Source organism: Papio anubis, chromosome 8, assembly GCF_008728515.1.
Source record: "Papio anubis isolate 15944 chromosome 8, Panubis1.0, whole genome shotgun sequence".
NCBI lineage: Eukaryota > Metazoa > Chordata > Mammalia > Primates > Cercopithecidae > Papio > Papio anubis.
In genome coordinates this window covers 54,078,385-54,097,615 of record NC_044983.1, presented here as the reverse complement: position 1 = coordinate 54,097,615, position 19,231 = coordinate 54,078,385, and the positions used below count along the sequence as shown (strand labels likewise).

At 39.3% G+C, this 19,231-nt stretch overlaps 1 protein-coding gene and 1 pseudogene across 6 annotated transcripts in view; one reads left to right on the top strand and one right to left on the bottom strand.

Annotated features, from left to right (window-relative positions):
* UBXN2B (UBX domain protein 2B) overlaps nucleotides 1-19,231 on the bottom strand; it is a 39,873-nt gene that overhangs the window by 8,944 nt on the left and 11,698 nt on the right. The window contains exons 3-8 of one of the 6 annotated variants that reach the window (XR_002523815.2): nucleotides 11,675-11,825; nucleotides 9,147-9,230; nucleotides 7,899-8,008; nucleotides 7,458-7,548; nucleotides 6,929-6,994; nucleotides 2,753-2,790 (exon numbers count right to left, since the gene is read on the bottom strand). Coding sequence is in view for 4 of the 6 variants with exons in the window: in XM_003902782.3 (XP_003902831.1) it covers nucleotides 2,653-2,790; nucleotides 7,899-8,008; nucleotides 9,147-9,230; nucleotides 11,675-11,825 (483 nt within the window). In the remaining 2 variants the exon portion in view is untranslated. Of the gene's footprint in view, nucleotides 1-2,652; nucleotides 2,791-6,928; nucleotides 6,995-7,299; nucleotides 7,549-7,898; nucleotides 8,009-9,146; nucleotides 9,231-11,674; nucleotides 11,826-19,231 lie in introns of those variants that run through there. The other 5 variants (XR_002523814.2, XM_003902782.3, XM_021942348.1 and 2 more) reach the window with 5 other exon arrangements.
* On the top strand, nucleotides 16,625-17,813 carry LOC103886824 (annotated as a pseudogene).

Below are 19,231 nucleotides of genomic sequence, written 5' to 3'. Positions count from 1 at the left end.
TCATTTCTGTTTTACTTGCTTCTTTTTATTTCCTGCTCGGTAAATAATTGTCTTGAACTCTTGAGAACCAAGCCATTTTAGAAAGTTACTTTCTAAATGAAGGTTAACTATTGAACTTTTAATATCTTTCTTAATGTAAATTTTTAATATAAAATGTTCTATGTAATTCTTCACTTTAGAATACATTTGCTTATTTGACATTTGGGTTTGTGTACACACAGGCTCACATCATCATGCTATCTCCTTCTATTAGAAGCTGAAAATTCTAAAGATTACATCTCTCAGACTCTCTGGCAGCTAGGATTTCATGATTCTACCCTTCCACCAAGCAAACAAACATATACTTGTTTGGTGGAAGTAAGCACTGCAAAGTCGAAAGTCTGTAGCTCTTCTGGTAACTAAGGTGGTAGAAGCATTTCTTTCTTCTATGATGGAATGTTCTAGTATCGAGTCCCTAGTTCCATGGGCACTGAGCACCTGACTGGGGGACATAGGTGTTGTCTCTGGAACACTCTTCTATGGTGTTTGTTTCTCCTGGCTAAGGAAAGCTTGGTTTGCTTGTCTCTTCCAGATATTCTATAAACTACACAAGATCCTGTAAGAAACCTATTACTACTGGCAAGTAGATTCTGTTTTCCATAATCAAAATCTTGATCAATATGGCTAGTAAATTAACATGGCATTATTACCACTGATCTCTGTCACTTTCTTCCATCAGTTTCTCCTTTGTTTTCTGTTATTTTCTCTATTTGCTTTATAAGGAAAATGACTGGCCTTTGTGAGATACTATCATCAGATAATATTCTTATTTTCATGAGTTTAATAATCACTGACTCTTCTCAGTTGCCTTCCCTTTATGCTACCTTCTTCAATTCCAAGTCTAGATTTACTGTAGGTCTACCAACAAGGATGTGCAATCTAACATTAATTCTTGGTCATACATTTAAATAACAGAGAAGGAATATGTATATAGCAAAGAGATGTCTAGGCATTTTATCCGCATTCTAATTAAAAATCATAATCTCAATAAATATCAAATAAAAATGGGAAGTGCTAGAAAATTAAAAAGTGTATATATATATATATATATGTTGATCACAACAAGAGGAGTAAAAACATAGTATTATACAATTCGAGAGAAGCCTGGCCAGAAGCCTGTAACCCAGGCACTTTGGCAGGCCAAAGCAGAAGAACAGCTTGAGGCCAGGACTTCAAGACCAGCCTGGGCAAATTGTAAGACACGTGTCTCTACAAAATCTAGAAATGAAAAAAAATTAGCTGGGCTCAGCAGTGCCTATAGTCCCAGCTGGTCAGGAGAGTGGGGTAGGAAGCTTGCTTGAGCCCAGGAGGTCAAGTCTGCAGTGAACTATGACTGCACCACTGTACTCCAGTCTGGGCAACAGAGCAAGACCCTATCTCAAAAAAAAAAAAAAAAAAAGAAAAAAGAAAGAGAAGCCTGACATGTGTTGGTAGGAAAGAGAGATGAGGGAGAAAATTTCCGAGTAAACTTGTGAATGAAAATTGAAGAGTTTGTGTCCCAAGAAAAACAGGTCAACATAAATTCCTGTATTTCCTCTATGTCCCCAGCACCAGTCTCTATCAGAAGAGAATACAGAAAGGGAGACTAGAGATAGCAAAGTATAAAGAAGCAATACTGAATTCTTTCCTATCTTGAAATATGAGGGGAGAATAGACAACCAGTGTGTACCAGGCAAACTGAAGGGGGCTTGGAAGGGAAGGAAATCACATGAAGAGAGGCAAAGGATGTACCAAAGCATACACCAGAAACATCACCAATGCGGCAATTCCACATCACCTGCAATAATGTGTGGACAAGTAGAGGGTAACTTTTACCAACATATTTTACAATTTCTAAGATTACATTAAGCCATGGCTTAAAGGAAACCACTCATACATTCTGCCATGTGCATTGGTTTTTAAATTGTGCTCTTCAGTGCTAAGGTTCTTCGGAAATGTCTCAGACACAATGCCTTCCTTCACCAACAATCAGAGGAGCTCAGATTTTACATACTCGGCTTCTATGACTTGAAAAAAGAGTTTGGCTGTTTAAAAACTATTGAAAATCACAAAGCTAAGCACATTGCTCCTGCTGCAAAAGCTTGGTCATTACTGATGGCAGACATGCATGCTTAAGTTGTGATGTAAGGTATCCATTATTTTATCTCATCAACAACCCTTTACAATTCTTTCCTTTGAAACCAGGTAATCTGAAAGAGGCATACAATATAGTGGTAAAAAGCACAAACTCTGAAGTCAGAGTGCCTGGGTTTGAATCCCACAGGCTAGTCATTTCTTAGCTCAATAATCTTGGGCAAATTACTGCATCTACAAAATGAAGTAATAACAGTATCTACATCAAAGAGCTGTTGTAAAGATTAACTAACACATGTATAGGGCTTAGAGGACCAGGAACATGGTAACTGCAATCTAAGTATTAATATTAATTATAGTATTAATATCACAATATCATAATGATATAATGGTATAATAATATAATACTATTAACAGATTTATATATCTAACGTGCATGTTCATATTTTTGCTTTTACTTCATAGGTCATTTGCTTTTCTTATTCTCAAAGAAAAATTCATGTTCAACAAAGGTGTTTTTCTCATTTTAGGATTTTTTACCTTCCAAGTTTTTGCCCTTCTCCACTAAAAGCCTTGAACCTCAATCTAGGTTTTATGTATTCTTGATCTTGATGATCCTCCATATCCAAATTCACTTGGCCACCATGAACAAGGCGCTGAAGCTCCAGAGGAATCTCTCTTTTAAAAAGGGGGAAAAAAGTTATCATTAAGTTTTTCAAGAATTAAACTACACTGTTGAGATTACTGTAATTATTTCATGAGCTATCTGGAAAACAGAAATTTTTGCTTAAATTATTACACAAAAATTTCCATGATGACTGATTAGTCCTTGTAGATCTTTTTAAAAGTCACTTCACATTACTCCTTACTGGTTCTCAACACAGGGATGCTTTGGTAGTCACAATTATCTTGGAGAGCTTCTGGCATTCAGAAAGTTAAATTTTAAGACAGCAATTTACATGTAAATCAGCACCAGAAAATTCCTATGAAGATAAAAAGGTAATGTGGATATTTATTAATAAACTCCTTAGAGAAATTTCTGAAAATTGATATGGGTGTTTTTGCTTGTTGGGTGTATTAGTCCATTTGCATTGCTATAAAGAAATACCCTAGGCTGGGTAATTTATAAAGCAAAGAGGTTTACTTTGGCTCATGGTTCTGCAGGCTGTAAAAGAAACATGGTACCAGAATCTGCTTCTGGTGAGACCTCGGGAAACTTACAATCACAGTGGAAGGCAAAAGGGCACCCAGCATATCACGCGGCAAGAGCAGAAGCAAGAGAGAGACGGAGGTTCCCGGCTATTAACCAGCTCTTGAGTGAACTACCGGGGTGAAAACTCATTACCATGGGGATGGCAGCAAGCCATTCATGAGGGATCTGCCTTCATGACCCAAAATCTCCCACCAGCCCCACCTCAAGAGTGGAGGTCACACTTCAACATGAGATTTGGAGGGGACAAAACATCCAAACCATATAATTACACCACTGGCCCCCCAAATTTCACGTCCCTCTCACATCACAAAATACAATCATCCCTTCTCAATAGTCCCCCAAAGTCTTAACTCGTTCCAGCATTAACTCAAAAGTCCAAAATCTCATCTGAGATTTAAGCCATGTTCTTTCTACCTACAATCCTGTAAGATAAAAAATAACCCATTTACTTCTAAGATAGAATGGTGGTATAGGCATTGGCTAAACATTCCCATTCCAAAAGAGAGATCTGCCAAAAGAAAGAGGCAACAGGCCCCATACAAGTCTGAAACCTGGCAAGGCAGACATTAAATCTTAAAGCTCCAAAATAATCCTTGACTCCATGTCCCACATACAGGGCATATTGGGGCAAGAGGTGGGTTTCCAAGGCTTTGGGCAGCTCTGGCCCTGTGGCTTCTCTCATGGGTTGGAGGTGAGTACCTGTGGCATTTCCAGGCTCAGGCTGCTGGTGGCTCCACCATTCTTGGGTCTGGAGAGTGGCACCTCCTTTCCAACAGTTCCACTAGGCAGTGTGCCAGTGGGGACTCTGTCTGGGGGCTAAAACCTCACATTTCCCTTTGGCATGGACCTCTGAAATCTAGGTGCAGCCTCCCATGCCTCTTTCACTTCTGCATTCTGTGTGCCTGTAGGCTTAACCCCATGTGGAAGCCACCAAGGCTTACAGTAGTGGCTTGTGCCCTTTAGAGTGAGTGGAGGCCCAAGCTATACCTGGGGCTTTTTGAGCTGCAGCAGCTGGGATAACGGGAACAGCGTCCAGAGGCTGCACAGGGCAGCTGGGCCCTGGGTTTGGCCTCCAAAAACCACTTTTCTCCTAGGACCCTGGGCCTGTGATGGGGGATGAGGGGGTTGCCTTAAAGGTCTCTGAAATGCCTTCAAGGCTTTCTTCCCATCATGTTGGTTAGTTGCACTAAGCTAGGCTCTCTTCTATTTATGCAAATCTCTCTATCAAGTGGTTGCTCCACAGTCTGCTTATATTCTTCTCCTGAAAACACTTTTTCCTTCTCTACTACATAGCCAGGGTGAGAATTTTCCAAACTTCAACTGGCTCTGGTTCTCTTTTAAATACGAGTTTCAACTTTAAGCCATTTATTTGCTCCTATGTCTGACCATAGGTTGTTAGAAGCTGCCAAAAAGCCTCTTGAATGTTCTGCTGCTTAGAAATTTCTTCCACCAGGGCTGGGCATGGTGGCTCACGCCTGTAATCCCAGCACTTTGGGAGGCCAAGGCAGGTGGATCACAAGGTCAGGAGTTCAAGATCAGCCTGGCCAAGATGGTGAAACCCATCTCTACTAAATACAAAAATTAGCCAGATGTGGTGGTGAGCACCTGTAATTCCAGCTACTTGGGAGGCTGAGGCAGTAGAATTGCTTGAACCTGGGAGGTGGAGCTTGCAGTGAGCCGTGATCACGCCACTGCACTCCAGCCTGGGTGACAGAGCATGACTTGTCTCAAAAAGAAAAGAAAAAGAAAAGAAAAAAGAGAAATTTCTTCCACCAGATACCCTAGATCATCGCTCTTAAGTTTAACCTTCCACAAAGCCTTAGGGTATGGACACAATGCAGACAAATCCTTTGCTAGGGTGTAACAAGGCTGACCTTTACTCCAGTTCCCAATACCCTCCTCATTTCTATCTGAGAACTCATCAGGCCTTCACTATCTGCATTTCTATCAGTACTTTAGTCACAACCACTTGAGAGGTCTCTAAGAAGTACCAAATTTTCCTTTGTCTTCCTGTCTTCTTCAAGGACATCCAAACTCTTCCAACTACTGCCTATTAACCAGTTCCAAAGATGCTTCCACATCTTCAGGTATTTTTAGAGCAATGCTCTACTCCTTGGTACCAATGTTCTGTATCAGTCTGTTTGTACTGCTATGAAGGAATACTTGAGGCTGGGTAATTTATAAAGCAAAAAGGTTTATTTTGGCTCATGGTTCTGCAGGCTGTATAAGTAGCATGGTACCAGATTCTGCTGCTGGTGAAGCCTCAGGGAACTTACAATCATGGTAGAAGGCAAAGGGGGATCTGGTGTATGACACAGCAAGAGTGGAAGCAAGAGAGAAAGGGAGGTTCCAGGCTCTTTTAAACAATCAGGTCTCACTTGAACTGCCAGAACAAGAACTCATTCATTACCATGGGGATGGCACCAAGCCATTTGTGAGGGATCCACCCCATGATCCAAACACCTCCCACAGGCCCACCCCCAACATTGGAGGTCACATTTCAACATGAGGTTTGGGGAGGACAAAACATCTAAACCATCTAAACATCATGGGGTTATCTGAGAGCACTGCTGTCATTCAGTGTCAAGGTAGAGGATGTCAGATGCACTGCAACAGGGGATCTGTCTTATGTGAGAAAGACTCGTCTTGGGTTCCAAAGAATCATTATGTGCCCTCCAGGGAGTCACGTGGATAATACTGCCTGATCCTAAAACCTAAGTCTGTCTCATATACAAGCAAAACACATTTTTTAGGCTATTGTATTAATATACTTTGAAATCTTCAGGAATGTACAACCATGTAAAGTGAGGGAACACTGTACTTTGTTTTGTTTGGACCTTTACCGAGTCCTTGAATGCAAGCTACTTGCAGTAATTAAGCTGACAACCTCATATACTTCATTTTTCTGTTTTTATACCTGTCACATTTACATGGGAAGTGCTAGACTGCATAGAGGTACAAACTAACTGTTTCTTATGTGTGCTGTGTGGTCATATCAGGGCATTTATATATTAAAACATGTATCATTTTATAATAAATTATTTCTTCAATGTATTTAAGGTAGAATATTAATTTCTTTTGGAAAATCATGTACATAGATTATATTATCTATGAGTTCTTTGAGGATAGTGTAGATGGTTTTACAAAATATTTCTTATAAAAAGGAGACAATGGGTCTTACATAGCTGAGAACCACTACCTGACATTACTCATTTTCTTTAAGGAGTCTTTTCTAAAACTCTTCTTGATCATAATTTATATTTGCAGATATGGTGTGGCTCAAATTTTAAAATTCTTTTAATACACCACATTTGTTTAAACATTAGCCTAGAAAGTTTATGGTTTATTTTCATTTAACAATAAATTAGTTTTTATCTATTTAATAGCACATTCATTCTCAATATGTTGTTTCCACTATCTTGAAATTAGTATCAATTTCTATAGTTATGCTGGTCTTCACTTAGCCAATGAAAACTTCCCCCACTTAGTTGCTTGCAGCTCTTCCCAGTGATTCTGCAAGTTTCCAAGTCCACAGCACTGACTTAAACCATTATATCCTGTATTTGCCACCCCCATATAGTGCCTCCTAGGACAGTTTCCCACCTTTTCCAATGACTTCAGCATACTTCTTACAGCATTTGTTGCCTTTGCTTGGTATCCTGACAGTATCTGTATAAAATTTAAATTCAAAATTCATGCTAATTAGTCTTCTAAAACACCTTTCCTTTGGAGTTCCTCTACTACTTCAACTCCAGTGAATTTAACCTCCACTCCATGTTAGCCACTCATCCTGGACATATTTCAACATTTGGAAATGCTCCACGTGCTATTCCTTTATGGAGTATAACCCTGTATATATAACTCCGGTTATATACAGTATAACTCTGATCCTTTCCTACGACTTAATTTCCCAGTTTATGCTCAACTTTATGTCTTTAGTTGTATATCTACTTAGAAAAAACCCCACTTTCAGCTAGTTTAATCATAACACAGAAAAGCTTTTATTATCATAGCAAAATCACTTGATTCCTCATCCTTTAGCAAGAAGAGTTGGTAAGTTACAATATTCTTTGGATGGGTCAGAGCACTGAATATCTGAGTTTACTTTTACAAATTGTAACTTCAAACTAACCTTTTGAAATCTTCTGCCAGCAGTAATGCCACATTAAAAGATTTCTAACATAAGTTGCTGAATTTCAGGCATACATGCAATGAGAGTCACCCTGTCAACAGTAAGCAGGACAGTGGCTTAGTGGGTGGGTAGCTACATACTAATTAATTCACTGATTATCACATTAAGATGTTTCTTCTTAGAGCTGGGTTCATAGTTTCATCACATTTTAAAATGGGCCAATGTCCAATGCCCCTGGCCCACAAAGTTAAGAACCAGTGACTTACAGATAGCAGTATATCCTTTATAAAACTTAAGAATACCTATACCCCCAGCAACCACTTATTTAATATATTCCACGAACTACTTCTTGAAAACCTATAGTGCACTAATAATTAGTAGTCTGTTAAGAAAATAAGTCCCACTCTACATAACAAATAGAATACAAATAATACATCTTACCCTCTCTTAACAGACTCCAGAAATTGAGCATTTGTTGGTTCATTGTAAGGTCTCAATTCTCCATCATCTAAACTGAAACCATTGCTCCACAGTTTAAGCAAAATCTGAACCTTTTGGGCATAGAAAAAAAAAAAAATATATATATATATATATATTTTCACATATATATATAAGAATACATCTCCCCCCAAACAATTTTAAGTTCCAAATGTGATATCGCAAAATGTATTTACTTAATTTAAAATAGGGAGTTATTTCCATTATTCATAGTGAAAGACATTAATGAAACCACATGCATTTGTTTAGCTAGTTTGCATTCAGTTTAACAAATTGACAATGGTTGCAAATACCAAAGGTCCCACAGCTGGACCCTGGTCTTGAAGTACTATGGGTGGATGGTTCACTAGAAAATGAAAGCAATGAGAAGAGCTGCACCCCACAATTCCCACCATTTGCCTTCATCTGCACCCATACTCTTCTTTACTACAGAGCTTAAATATCCATGACAAGGGGAACAGAATTTCCAGTGACCTTCCAAGAAACTGTAAATGTCTACAATAAAATTAAAACTCCAAAATTTCAAAAGGCCACAGAAACAAAGAATGACTTTAGGTGTTCTACATTTATACCTCACCTCATTTTAGATTATGAAAATATGTCATTTATAATAATAACTATATATTTGTTCATTTTTCTTTTTTTAATTGATTTTTTATTTTAAAGAGCCAAGGTCTCACTATGTTGCCCAGGGTGGTCTTGAACTCCTGGGTTCAAGCAATCTGCTCCCCTCAGTCTCCCAAAGTGCTAGGATTATAGGCGTGAGCCACTGTGCCTCGCCCAAGTTCATTTTTTTAAACACTTTTTTTTTCTTTATTTTTGAAAGAGATAGGGTCTGGCTATGTTTTCCGGGCTGGCCTTGAACTTCTGGGCTCAAGTGATCCTCCTACCTCAGCCTCTGGAGTAGTTGGGACTCCAGATGCACGTCACCACGCCTGGCTGCAAATTCATTTGGACAATGAATCACATATTCTTTCAACAAATAGTTACATATCTCTAAGTGCAAGGCATAATTGTGATACAAAACATAAAAATCAGACTGAAACTCACACATCATTGGTCCTTTTAACCCCTGTTTTAAAAAGTAACAAAAATATTATATTTTTATTATCAACTCTTAATTTTAAAACCAACAGTTTTAGTAACTAGAAGCAACTATTTATACTTTTTCATTCTGATTATTGTACCTACATCTTGCAGCTGATTTTCTCCATAGATATATTCAGACCGCTTACAAAAGGAATTACCCAATCTGTATCCTCCACCTGTAAATGACTAAAATACATAGCAAATGAGTTAAAATTCACAAAGGATTATTCAGCAAAAAGTTATTATGTGATATATATTTTAAAGCTACATGAATTCTAATTAGCCAAAGTGGCTCATATTGGGGAACCTTCAAGAACCAAAACTGCCATAAGACTTGACTAAAAGATAATTTCAAACCACTGACGAATAATGAAATGAAAACCAAAATTTAAGTTTCATTAGAGCAGTGGTTCTCAACAATGGATGTCAAAATTATCATAGAAGCTTTTTTAAAAGACACGTTTCTAGGCATATCCCAAATCTATTGAACCATAATACCTGAAGCCATCAGATAGTTTAGATAACCTCCCCAAATGATTTTGAAGGAGAAATTCCAGGATGAGAAATGCTACTTACAAGAATGTATGAAATTATACCACAAAAGACACATAACTGTTGGTCTTTAGTATATCAATATTGTGTCAGATGATAACAATTATAAAAGCTCATGCCGGTAATCCCAGCACTTTGGGAGGCGGAGGTGGGCGGATCCCGAGGTCAGGAAATGGAGACCATCCTGGCTAACAGGGTGAAACCCCATCTCTACTAAAAACACAAAAAATTAGCCGGGCGTGGTGGCGGGCGCCTGTAATCCCAGCTACTCCAGAGGCTGAGGCAGGAGAATGGCGTGAACCCGGGAGGCAGAGCTTGCAGTGAGCGGAGATCGCGCCACCGCACTCCAGCCTGGGCAACAGAGCGAGACTCTGTCTAAAAAAGAAAAAAAAAAAAAGAAATTTAGAAAGGTACAAAAGCAATTCAATGGAGAAAGGAGTGCCTTTCAAGAATTGATGCTGGAGCAACTGGATATCCATAAGCAAAACAATAAACTCTGGTGTCAATCTCACACCTTATATAAAAAATTCAAATAGATCATAGCTTTAAATGTAAAGCTGTAACATTTTTCTAGAAAACAAGGGAGAAAATATTTGGGACCTACAGTTAAGTGAAAAGTTCTTAGACAATACAGCAAAAGCATGATCCATAAAAGAAAAAAAAAAAAGGAATAAATTGGACTTTATCCAAGTTTATTTCCTTTGCTTAGTGAAAAACCCTCCTAAGAGGATAAAAATACAAATGACATTCTGAGAGAAAATATTTGCACACCATTTAACTGACAAAGAACCCATATCCATTAAAATATACAAAGAATTCTCAAAATTTGACAATAACAAAATAATCCAATTAGAGAATGGGAGAAATTAATGAAGAGATATTTCCTTGAAAAGAATAATACAGATAATGGCAAGGAAGCACATGAAGAGATGTTCATCCCTAGCCATTAGGAAAATGCAAATTAACATCATTAGTTATTAGAGAAAACAAATAAAACCACAGTGTGTTATCACCACACACGCATCAAAATGGCTAAAATTAAAAATAGTGACACCACCAAATGCTGAAAAGGATGCAGCGAAGCTTGCTCTCTCATATATGTGGGAATACAAAATGGCACAACCACTCTGGAAAATAGTCTGGCTGTTTCTTAAACTAAACATACACTTAATGTATGACCTACCAATTGCACTTCTGAGCATTTATCCCAGAGAAATAAAACCACATGTAAGTAAAAAAACCTGTACCCAATTGCTCACAGCAGCTTTATTTGTAACAGTCAAAAGCTGGAAACTAAAATATCCCTCAATAAATGAATGGTTAAACTGTGGTATATCTAGAGCATAAAATGCTACTCAGGAAAAAGGAACAAAGTTGTGATACAAGCAATAACTCTGATAGATTTCAAGGGCATTATGCTGAGTGAAAAAAGCTATTCCAAAAGGTCACATACTGTATGACTCCATTTGTATGACATAGGAGTTTCACCATGTTGGCCACGCTGGTCTTGAACTGTGATCTGCCCATCTCGGCCTCCCAAAGTGCTAGGATTACAGGCATGAGCCACCACACCTGGCCAGTGTAACATTCTTAACATGATAAAATTATAGAGATGAAAACCCAATTGACCGGTATTGGCTAGAGGTTAGGGATGGTAGGAGAGACGGGGTGTGAGTGCAAATGGGTGGGCTATGAAGGAGAGCTTCAGTTGGGTGATTACACATGTGATAAAAGGACACAGACACAAAGAAATGCCAAATTCCTGGCTTTCATATTATACTATAATCATGTAAAATGTAACCGTTGGGGGAAACTAGGTGAAAGGTACATGAAACCTCCCCGTATTCTTTTTGCAAATGCCTGTGACTCTACTAATTATTTCGTAATTAAAAGGTAAATTAAAAAGTTGTTCAGAAATGTAAGAAATTGTCTCAACTTTCAATCATTAATAGAAATAATTTTATAAAAATGAAACAAATATTTAAAACAAATATACAATTAGAAAAACAATGTTTGTAAATAATATAAAAATGAAAGAGGAGGTAAAATACAGAAACAGTGTATTTAGTTTCACTGACCTTAGATTTATCATCACCTGAAGCTCTTGTGGCTTCATTCAGAGGGACAGCCCCATGTTCCCTTGCCTCTCTGAAAAGTTCATTCACAATTTTCCCAGTTGAAGGTCGAACTATATTTAATCCACTGTATTCATGTTCACTTGAGTAAAACCTTTAAACATTTTAGTTCATCAATAAAAACTTAGGATAACAGACATAAACTAAAGTAAAAAGCTACATAGTCTTATGAAAATAAAAGTATTTTATTTAAAAAGAGGCATTCTTTTGACTTCTAAGAGAATATTTAATTTTTAAAATGGGATTAAGGAAAAGAATAGGAAATAGATCACATATTTTCTCACTGAGTTTGCAGAGATTGATTCTAAGGGCAAGTTCAGGCTCCAGTGTGATAACTGGCTTGCCTGCTGATCCCTCAGCCTTCTGTAACTGCTTATCACATACATCTCATTCACTAATTCAGCACTTCTGATGTAGAAGGGAAAGCAGTGTCAACAATCAAAAGATAGTCCCTTCTCCCTAAGAAGGCCACACTCAGTAGAGACCTAGTTAGTGACGAGATCTCTAGCTTTAGACAGTATAAACAGCTAATTCTAAACTAAAGGGTTATCTATAGAGGATTTATTTTTCAGAGATTTTTGGATTTAAAAGAGACCTACTCCCTTATAACCCCCTGTGTTTGTTAAAAGTAAATAATTTAGACTAATTTTTTGGCGACCAATTTCTACTTTGACTCCAACTTCATAAATGGTCCTAGGAAACATAAAAATTACCTTTACATAAGATTAATAACCTACTTTCATCTTTCAAGATTTTTTCTATCAAGAATATCAGAAACTATAACCAATGAAGTATCAACATGGAGACTTCCAGGGTAAGAAGACAATCAAACATCATTTGTTAAAATACTTACAACTCTCCAATTCAGTCCTAAATTCACATTGAACTGACACACAGAACAAAACAAGGGGGGGAAATTATATCTGCCTTGGAGACTAGGAACGGAATTCACCTTCAAGGCTCTCTCCTAAATTAGAGTATATGCAAAACTGAATAAGATAGAGGAAAGAACAGACCAGCTCTCACTTTGCAGTAAAGGAAGGAAAAGATCCATCAGGATGGAGAACAAGAAGACACCAGGAGAACCCTACTAAACCCTACAAACTGCAGAAGGTGGAGGGGGGGCTTCATCCTGCCAGTGCTCTGGAGAAGTACACTGGGTCCAAATTTATCTAGAGCAGGAGCCTATGGAAGCCTTCCTCCCAAGCTTACACTCAAGGGTCCAGGGTAGCAAGCAAGGTTGAACACTGCCCTAGCTGGCTTTTAAGACAAGCCTTAGTGTTAGAAGCAGATTATTTTAGGTAGCTACGACAAACACAGAAAAGCAAAGCAAAGCAACGCTTCCTGCTGCAGCTGTTTGCTGCTGTAACACTCCTCCCCTCTCTGGAGTGCCCTGGAAATGAGGAACGGAAGTCACCTTCAAGGCTTTCCACATCTCTAATCTGGCAAAGTGAATAATCATTCCTTTTTATTTCAGTCTTAGTGAGAAAGACCTTACTGCAAAAATCAGTCATAGCAAATGATTTCCTATCTCCTTTATGGTTAATGGTTTTTATTATTTGAAATCTTTGCCTACTCTAAGGTCATAAAAATATTCTATTTTCTTCCAGAAATTTTATTGTTTTAATTTCTGTATTTAGATCCACAACCCATATGCAACTGACATTTGTAGGTGGTATAAGGTAGAGGACAAGAACTGTTTTTCCTCCATATAAATGTCCATTTGTCCCAGTATCACATAATGAAATTCTGTCCCTCACTGCTTTGCAGTGTCATAAATCAAGTTGCTATTTATGTGTGTCTATGATTCTGAGTTCTCTTATTTTGGTCCATGGTCTACTGTCAGTTCTTACTCTCTTAACTATTTCAGCTTTACAATAAGTCTTTGCATACAGTAGTGTAAGTCCTCAACTTTAATTCTTCATGAATATTCGGGGCAACGATATTTATTGATTGCTGAAGTAATTCTCTATACTCATTCAAACTAACTTATTAAATATAAATGAAAAGGAATAAAAGATGCCTAGTACAGAATTGGCACTTAGCTGGGTCTTAAAAGGATTTAGGACATTAGGACTTAGATAAGCACAGAAGGGACAAAATTCTAGGAATGAAGAAGAACAGGTACACAGGAGGAAAAAATCAAAATGACCAGAGGAATCAGAAAAAGAACCAGAGTCTTTCATAGTTTACTTTGTATGCAATTATATCATTGCACATAATGAGCTTTATTTTATTTATTTCCAATCTGCATACTTTTGTTTTTCTCATGTCATTGTGCTGACTAAAACCTCCACTACAAGTTGAATGAAAATGGTGATAGGGGTTACTCACTGATAATGTTCCCAACTTCAGAAGAGCTGGGCGGTTTCAATCTTTTTAGCTCCTAATGATGACTACCCAAACCTTAAACATACTGACTGTGACTGGTGCCCATATTTCCCATGCATTTACTCCCTGCGGTAAGATTTCTGCTCCCATTTTGCTACTGAATCTCAAGGTTTGCTACTGAATTCTCAAAGGTTCTGAGTTATCTTCTCATTGCCAAACACAAAAGACTTTCCTCAGTTATTACCCCACTTTCTGAAACATTTGATCCTTTTGAGCCTATCCTTCTTCTCCCTTCCATTGTTTCATAGTTGAACTCTCTCCTGGACTTCCATCATACCAAAATTGCTTGTTTCTTTGCCCAATGGGATCCAACATCTCCTTCTCTATTTTACTGAATTTCTTCCTCCTCCTCTTACATAAATATGCCTATATCCTTGACTTCAATTCCCCTCTATTTAAGCTCATTTGATCATCAAAATATTTATCCACCGCCAAAGATAACCTTTTCTATACAGATGACTCTCAAATATATGCTTTTACCACTCACTTATGGTCCAGTGTTGAATTTAAAAGCACCTGCCAGATAGTTCTACTTTAATCAAGTTCATCTCCAAAACTGAAGCTATTTCTACACATAAGCCCTCCCATTAACAATCACACTTTTTCCTGTATCCCAAATTTAAAACATTTAAGTTTTCTCTCTTTCCCATTGGCTTACTCCCTATATCCCATGTCATTACATTTCTACAATAAACACCTTGAAAATATCCTGCATTAATTTCACCCTTTTCTCTCCATTCCACTGACACTACCTCAATCCAAAATTTATTTTATTTATATGTTTTTTGAGACAACATATGGCTCTACTGCCCAGGCTGGAGTGCAGTGGCGTAATCTTGGCTCACTACAACTTCCACCTCTTGGACTCAAGCTATCCTGCCACCTCAGCCTCCCGAGTAGTTGGGACTACAGGTGTGCACCACCATGCCTGGCTATTTTTTGTAGAGACGGGGTTTAAGCCCTGTTGCCCAGGCTGGTCTTGAACTCGTGAGCTCAAGTGATGTGCACTGCTTCAGCCTCCCTAAGTGCTGAGATGACAGGCGTGAGCCACCGTCCTTGGCCTTGAATCCAAAATTGTTTACCTCATTCCTTAGTTTACCTCAATTGTTTCTGTCTTGATTTCTTTCCCTCTTTATCCTGTTCTCCCCATTATCATTAACTTTATATAGTATTGCCAGTCCTATTTTCCTAAATGAATAGTAATAGTTAACATTTATCAAGGGATGACTATGTGTTTAGTTAACCCTCCTAACAATGGTATTATTCCTGTTTTACAGGTAAGAAAACTAAGACTGAAGAAGTTTAAATAACTTGCCAATTGGCAAAACCTTATGAGAAGACACAGAAAAAAAAAATTACAGGGAGGAGGAGCGAGTCAGCCCTGGGGGGCGGCTGCAGTCTCCAGGATCCCCAGGCTTGGAGTGAGGTCTGTGCACAGCCGGCTGGCTCTGTCCCATGTCTGGTCCTGAGCAGGTCTCCCTCGGGCCAGCCTGATGTGACCCAGCCCAGCGGAGCCTGAGCAAGGAGTGGGTCCGTCACAGAGCCGGAGGGCAGGAGGAACACGATATCGCAAAGATGATTTCACTCAAATATCACTGGGGTGGAGGCAGAAAACCTACTGTTGACAAGAGGAGCTGATGGCAGTTTTTTGGCAAGGGCTAGTAAAAGTAACCCTGGAGACTACACACTTCCTGTTAGAAGAAATGGAGCTGTCACCCACATCAAGATTCAGAACACTGGGTCAGGCGCGTTGGTTCATGCCTGTAATCCCAGCACTTTGGGAGGCCAAGGCGGGCGGATCACAAGGTCAGGAGATCAAGACCATCCTGGCTAACATGGTGAAATCCCGTCTGTACTAAAAATACAAAAAATTATCTGGGCGTGGTGGCAGGCGTCTGTAGTTCCAGCTACTCAGGAGGCTGAGGCAGGAGAATAGCATGAACCCAGGAGGCGGAGCTTACAGTGGGCTGAGATTGCGTCACTGCACTCCAGCCCGGGCGACAGAGCGAGACTCCATCTCAAAAATAAATAAATAAATAAACAAGTAAATAAAAAGATTCAGAACACTGGTGATTTCCATGACCTGTATGGAGGGGAGAAATTTGCCACTTTGGCTGAGTTGGTCCAGTATTACATAGAACATCACAGGCAATTAAAAGAGAAGAATGGAGATGTTATTGAGCTTGAATATCCTCTGAACTGTGCAGATCCTACTGCTGAAAGGTGGTTTCATGGACACCTCTTTAAGAAGCAGAGAAATTATTAACTGAAAAAGGAAAACATGGTAGTTTTCTTGTATGAGAGAGCCAGAGCCACCTTGGAGATTTTGTTCTCTCTGTGCGCACCGGTGATGACAAAGGGGAGAGCAATAACAGCAAGACTAAAGTGACCCATGTTATGATCTGCTGTCAGGAACTGAAATACAACGTTGGTGGAGGACAATGGTTTGATTCCTTGACAGATGTTGTAGCCCCTTAACACGACTCATATAAGTGCTGCCGAAATAGAATGCAGAGTTTGAGAACTAAGCAAATTAGCTGAGACCACAGATAAAGACAAACAAGGCTTTTGAGAAGAATTTGAGACACTACAACAACAGGAGTGCAAACTTCTCTACAGCTGAAAGAGGGTCAAAGGCAAGAAGACAAAAACAAAAACAGATATAAAAACATCCTGCCCTTTGATCATACCAGGATTGTCCTACACGATGGTGATCCCAATGAGCCTGTTTCAGATAACATCAATGCAAATATCATCATGCCTGAATTCGAAACCAAGTGTAACAATTCAAAGCCCACAAAGAGTTACATTGCCACACAAGGCTGCCTGCAAAACACAGTGAACGACTTTTGGTGGACGGTGTTCCAAGAAAACTCCTGAGTGATTGTCATGATAATGAAAGAAGTGGAGAGAGGAAAGAGTAAATGTGTCAAATACTGGCCTGATGAGTATGCTCTAAAAGAATATGGCATCATGCGTGTTAGGAACGTCAAAGAAAGCGCCGCTCATGAATATACGCTAAGAGAACTTAAACTTTCAAAGGTTGGACAGGGGAATATGGAGAGAACGGTCTGGCAATACCACTTTCGGACCTGGGCAGACCATGGAGTGCCCATTGACCCCGGCAGCATGCTGGACTTCCTGGACAAGGTGCACCATAAGCGGGAGAGCATCATGGATGCAGGGCTGGTCGTGGTGTACTGCAGTGCTGTAATTGGCTGGACAGGGACATACATTGTGATTGATATTCTGATTGACATCATCAGAGAGAAAGGTGTTGACTGCGACACTGACGTTCCCAAAACCATCCAGATGGTGCGGTCTCAGAGGTCAGGGATGGTCCAGACAGAAGCATAGTACCGATTTATCTATATGGCAGTCCAGCATTATACTGAAACACTACAGCGCAGGATTGAAGAAGAGCAGAAAAGCAAGAAGAAAGGGCACGAATATACAAATATTAAGTATTCTTTAGCGGACCAGACTAGTGGAGATCAGAGCCCCCTTCCGCCTTGTACTCCAATGCCACGCTGTGGAGAAACGAGAGAAGACAGCGCATGAAAGTCCATGAAAGAGAAGACAGTCCATGAAAACGTGGGCCTGATGCAACAGCAGAAGAGTTTCAGATGAGAAAACCTGCCAAAACTTCAGCACAGAAATAGATGTGGACTTTCACCCTCTCCCTAAAAAGATCAAACTTTCGCAAGAAAGTTTATGTGAAGACCGAATTTGGATTTGGAAAGCTTGCATTGTGGTTGACTACCTTTTGATAAGCAAAATTTGAAACCATTTAAAGATCACTGTATTTTCACTCAACGATACCTGCTTCCCAATTACTCATTTCCTCAGACAAGAAGAATCTCTACAATGTAGATAACATTTTATAGAATTTTGTTTTAGATTGAGGAAGCAGTTAAATTGTGTGCTATCTTTTGCAGATTATGGGCATTCAAATTCTAGTAATAGGCTTTTTTTTTCCTTTTTATAACCTTAACCAGTTTAATTTTTTTTCCCTCATTGAGGGGGATAAGAAGAAATGATTTGGGAAAATTAAGTAACAATGTCCTAGAAAAGTGAGAACAATTTCATTTACCATCATACATCCTATAGTGGATAATTCATTTTGATGGCTTCTATTTTTGGTTAAGCCACTGCCTGAGACTGTCAGAAGTTGACTGGTCTACCTTTGCATTGGCATTAAAGAGTCATAGAAAAAGAATCACGGATATTTATGAATTAAGAGGTGTGGCTTTTTTTTTTTCCCCCAGCCGATGACCAATTATAGTTAGGCTGTTGACTGAGAAAGTTGTGGTGGGAAAACGTTTGCTATATTTTCTTTGCATCTGAGTAACTGTCTTCTACTTAGGAAAAAGGTATCTATGAATAACCAGTGTTTTTGGTTGTCAAATGTTGCTGACAAACTTACCCTAAAACTTTAGTGTCTTAAAAAAAAAAAAACCAACTCCCAGCCAGGTACAGTGGCTCACGCCTGTAATCCCAGCACTTTGGGAGGCTCAGGCGGGTGGATCACTAAGTCAGGAGATAGAGATCATCCTGGTAAACACAGTGAAACCCTGCCTCTACTAAAAGTACAAAAAATTAGCTGGGCGCCTGTAGTCCCAGCTACTCAGGAGGCTGAGGCAGGAGAATGGCATGAACCCAGGAGGCAGAGCTTACAGCGAGCTGAGATCACGCCACTGCACTCTGGCCTGGGCGACAGTGCGAGACTCTGTGTCAAAAACAAAAAAAACTGCACCCCCAACTGTTTTCAATCTGAGTTGAGCTCAGCTGGGCTGTTCTCCTGCCAGCCTGCAGGTTGTCACTCATGTGGTCAGCAGGTTGGCGCAGAGACTGGGATGGCTGGGCTTCTCTCTCTGCCTGCAGTGCTGAGTCTCTCCTTCTTCGTGTAGTATCTTTCAGTGGCCTGGCTGGCAGGTAGCTAGACCTCTGATATGCAGCTCAGAGCTCCCAAGAGCTCAAAAGCGGAAGTGGCCAGGCCTTCTGAAGACCGAAGTCCAGAATTGTCGCAGCTTCCCTTCTACTGCCCTCTATTGATGATAATGATGATGATGATTTTTTCTAACCAGAAGAGAGCTGGAGTATGCCCTC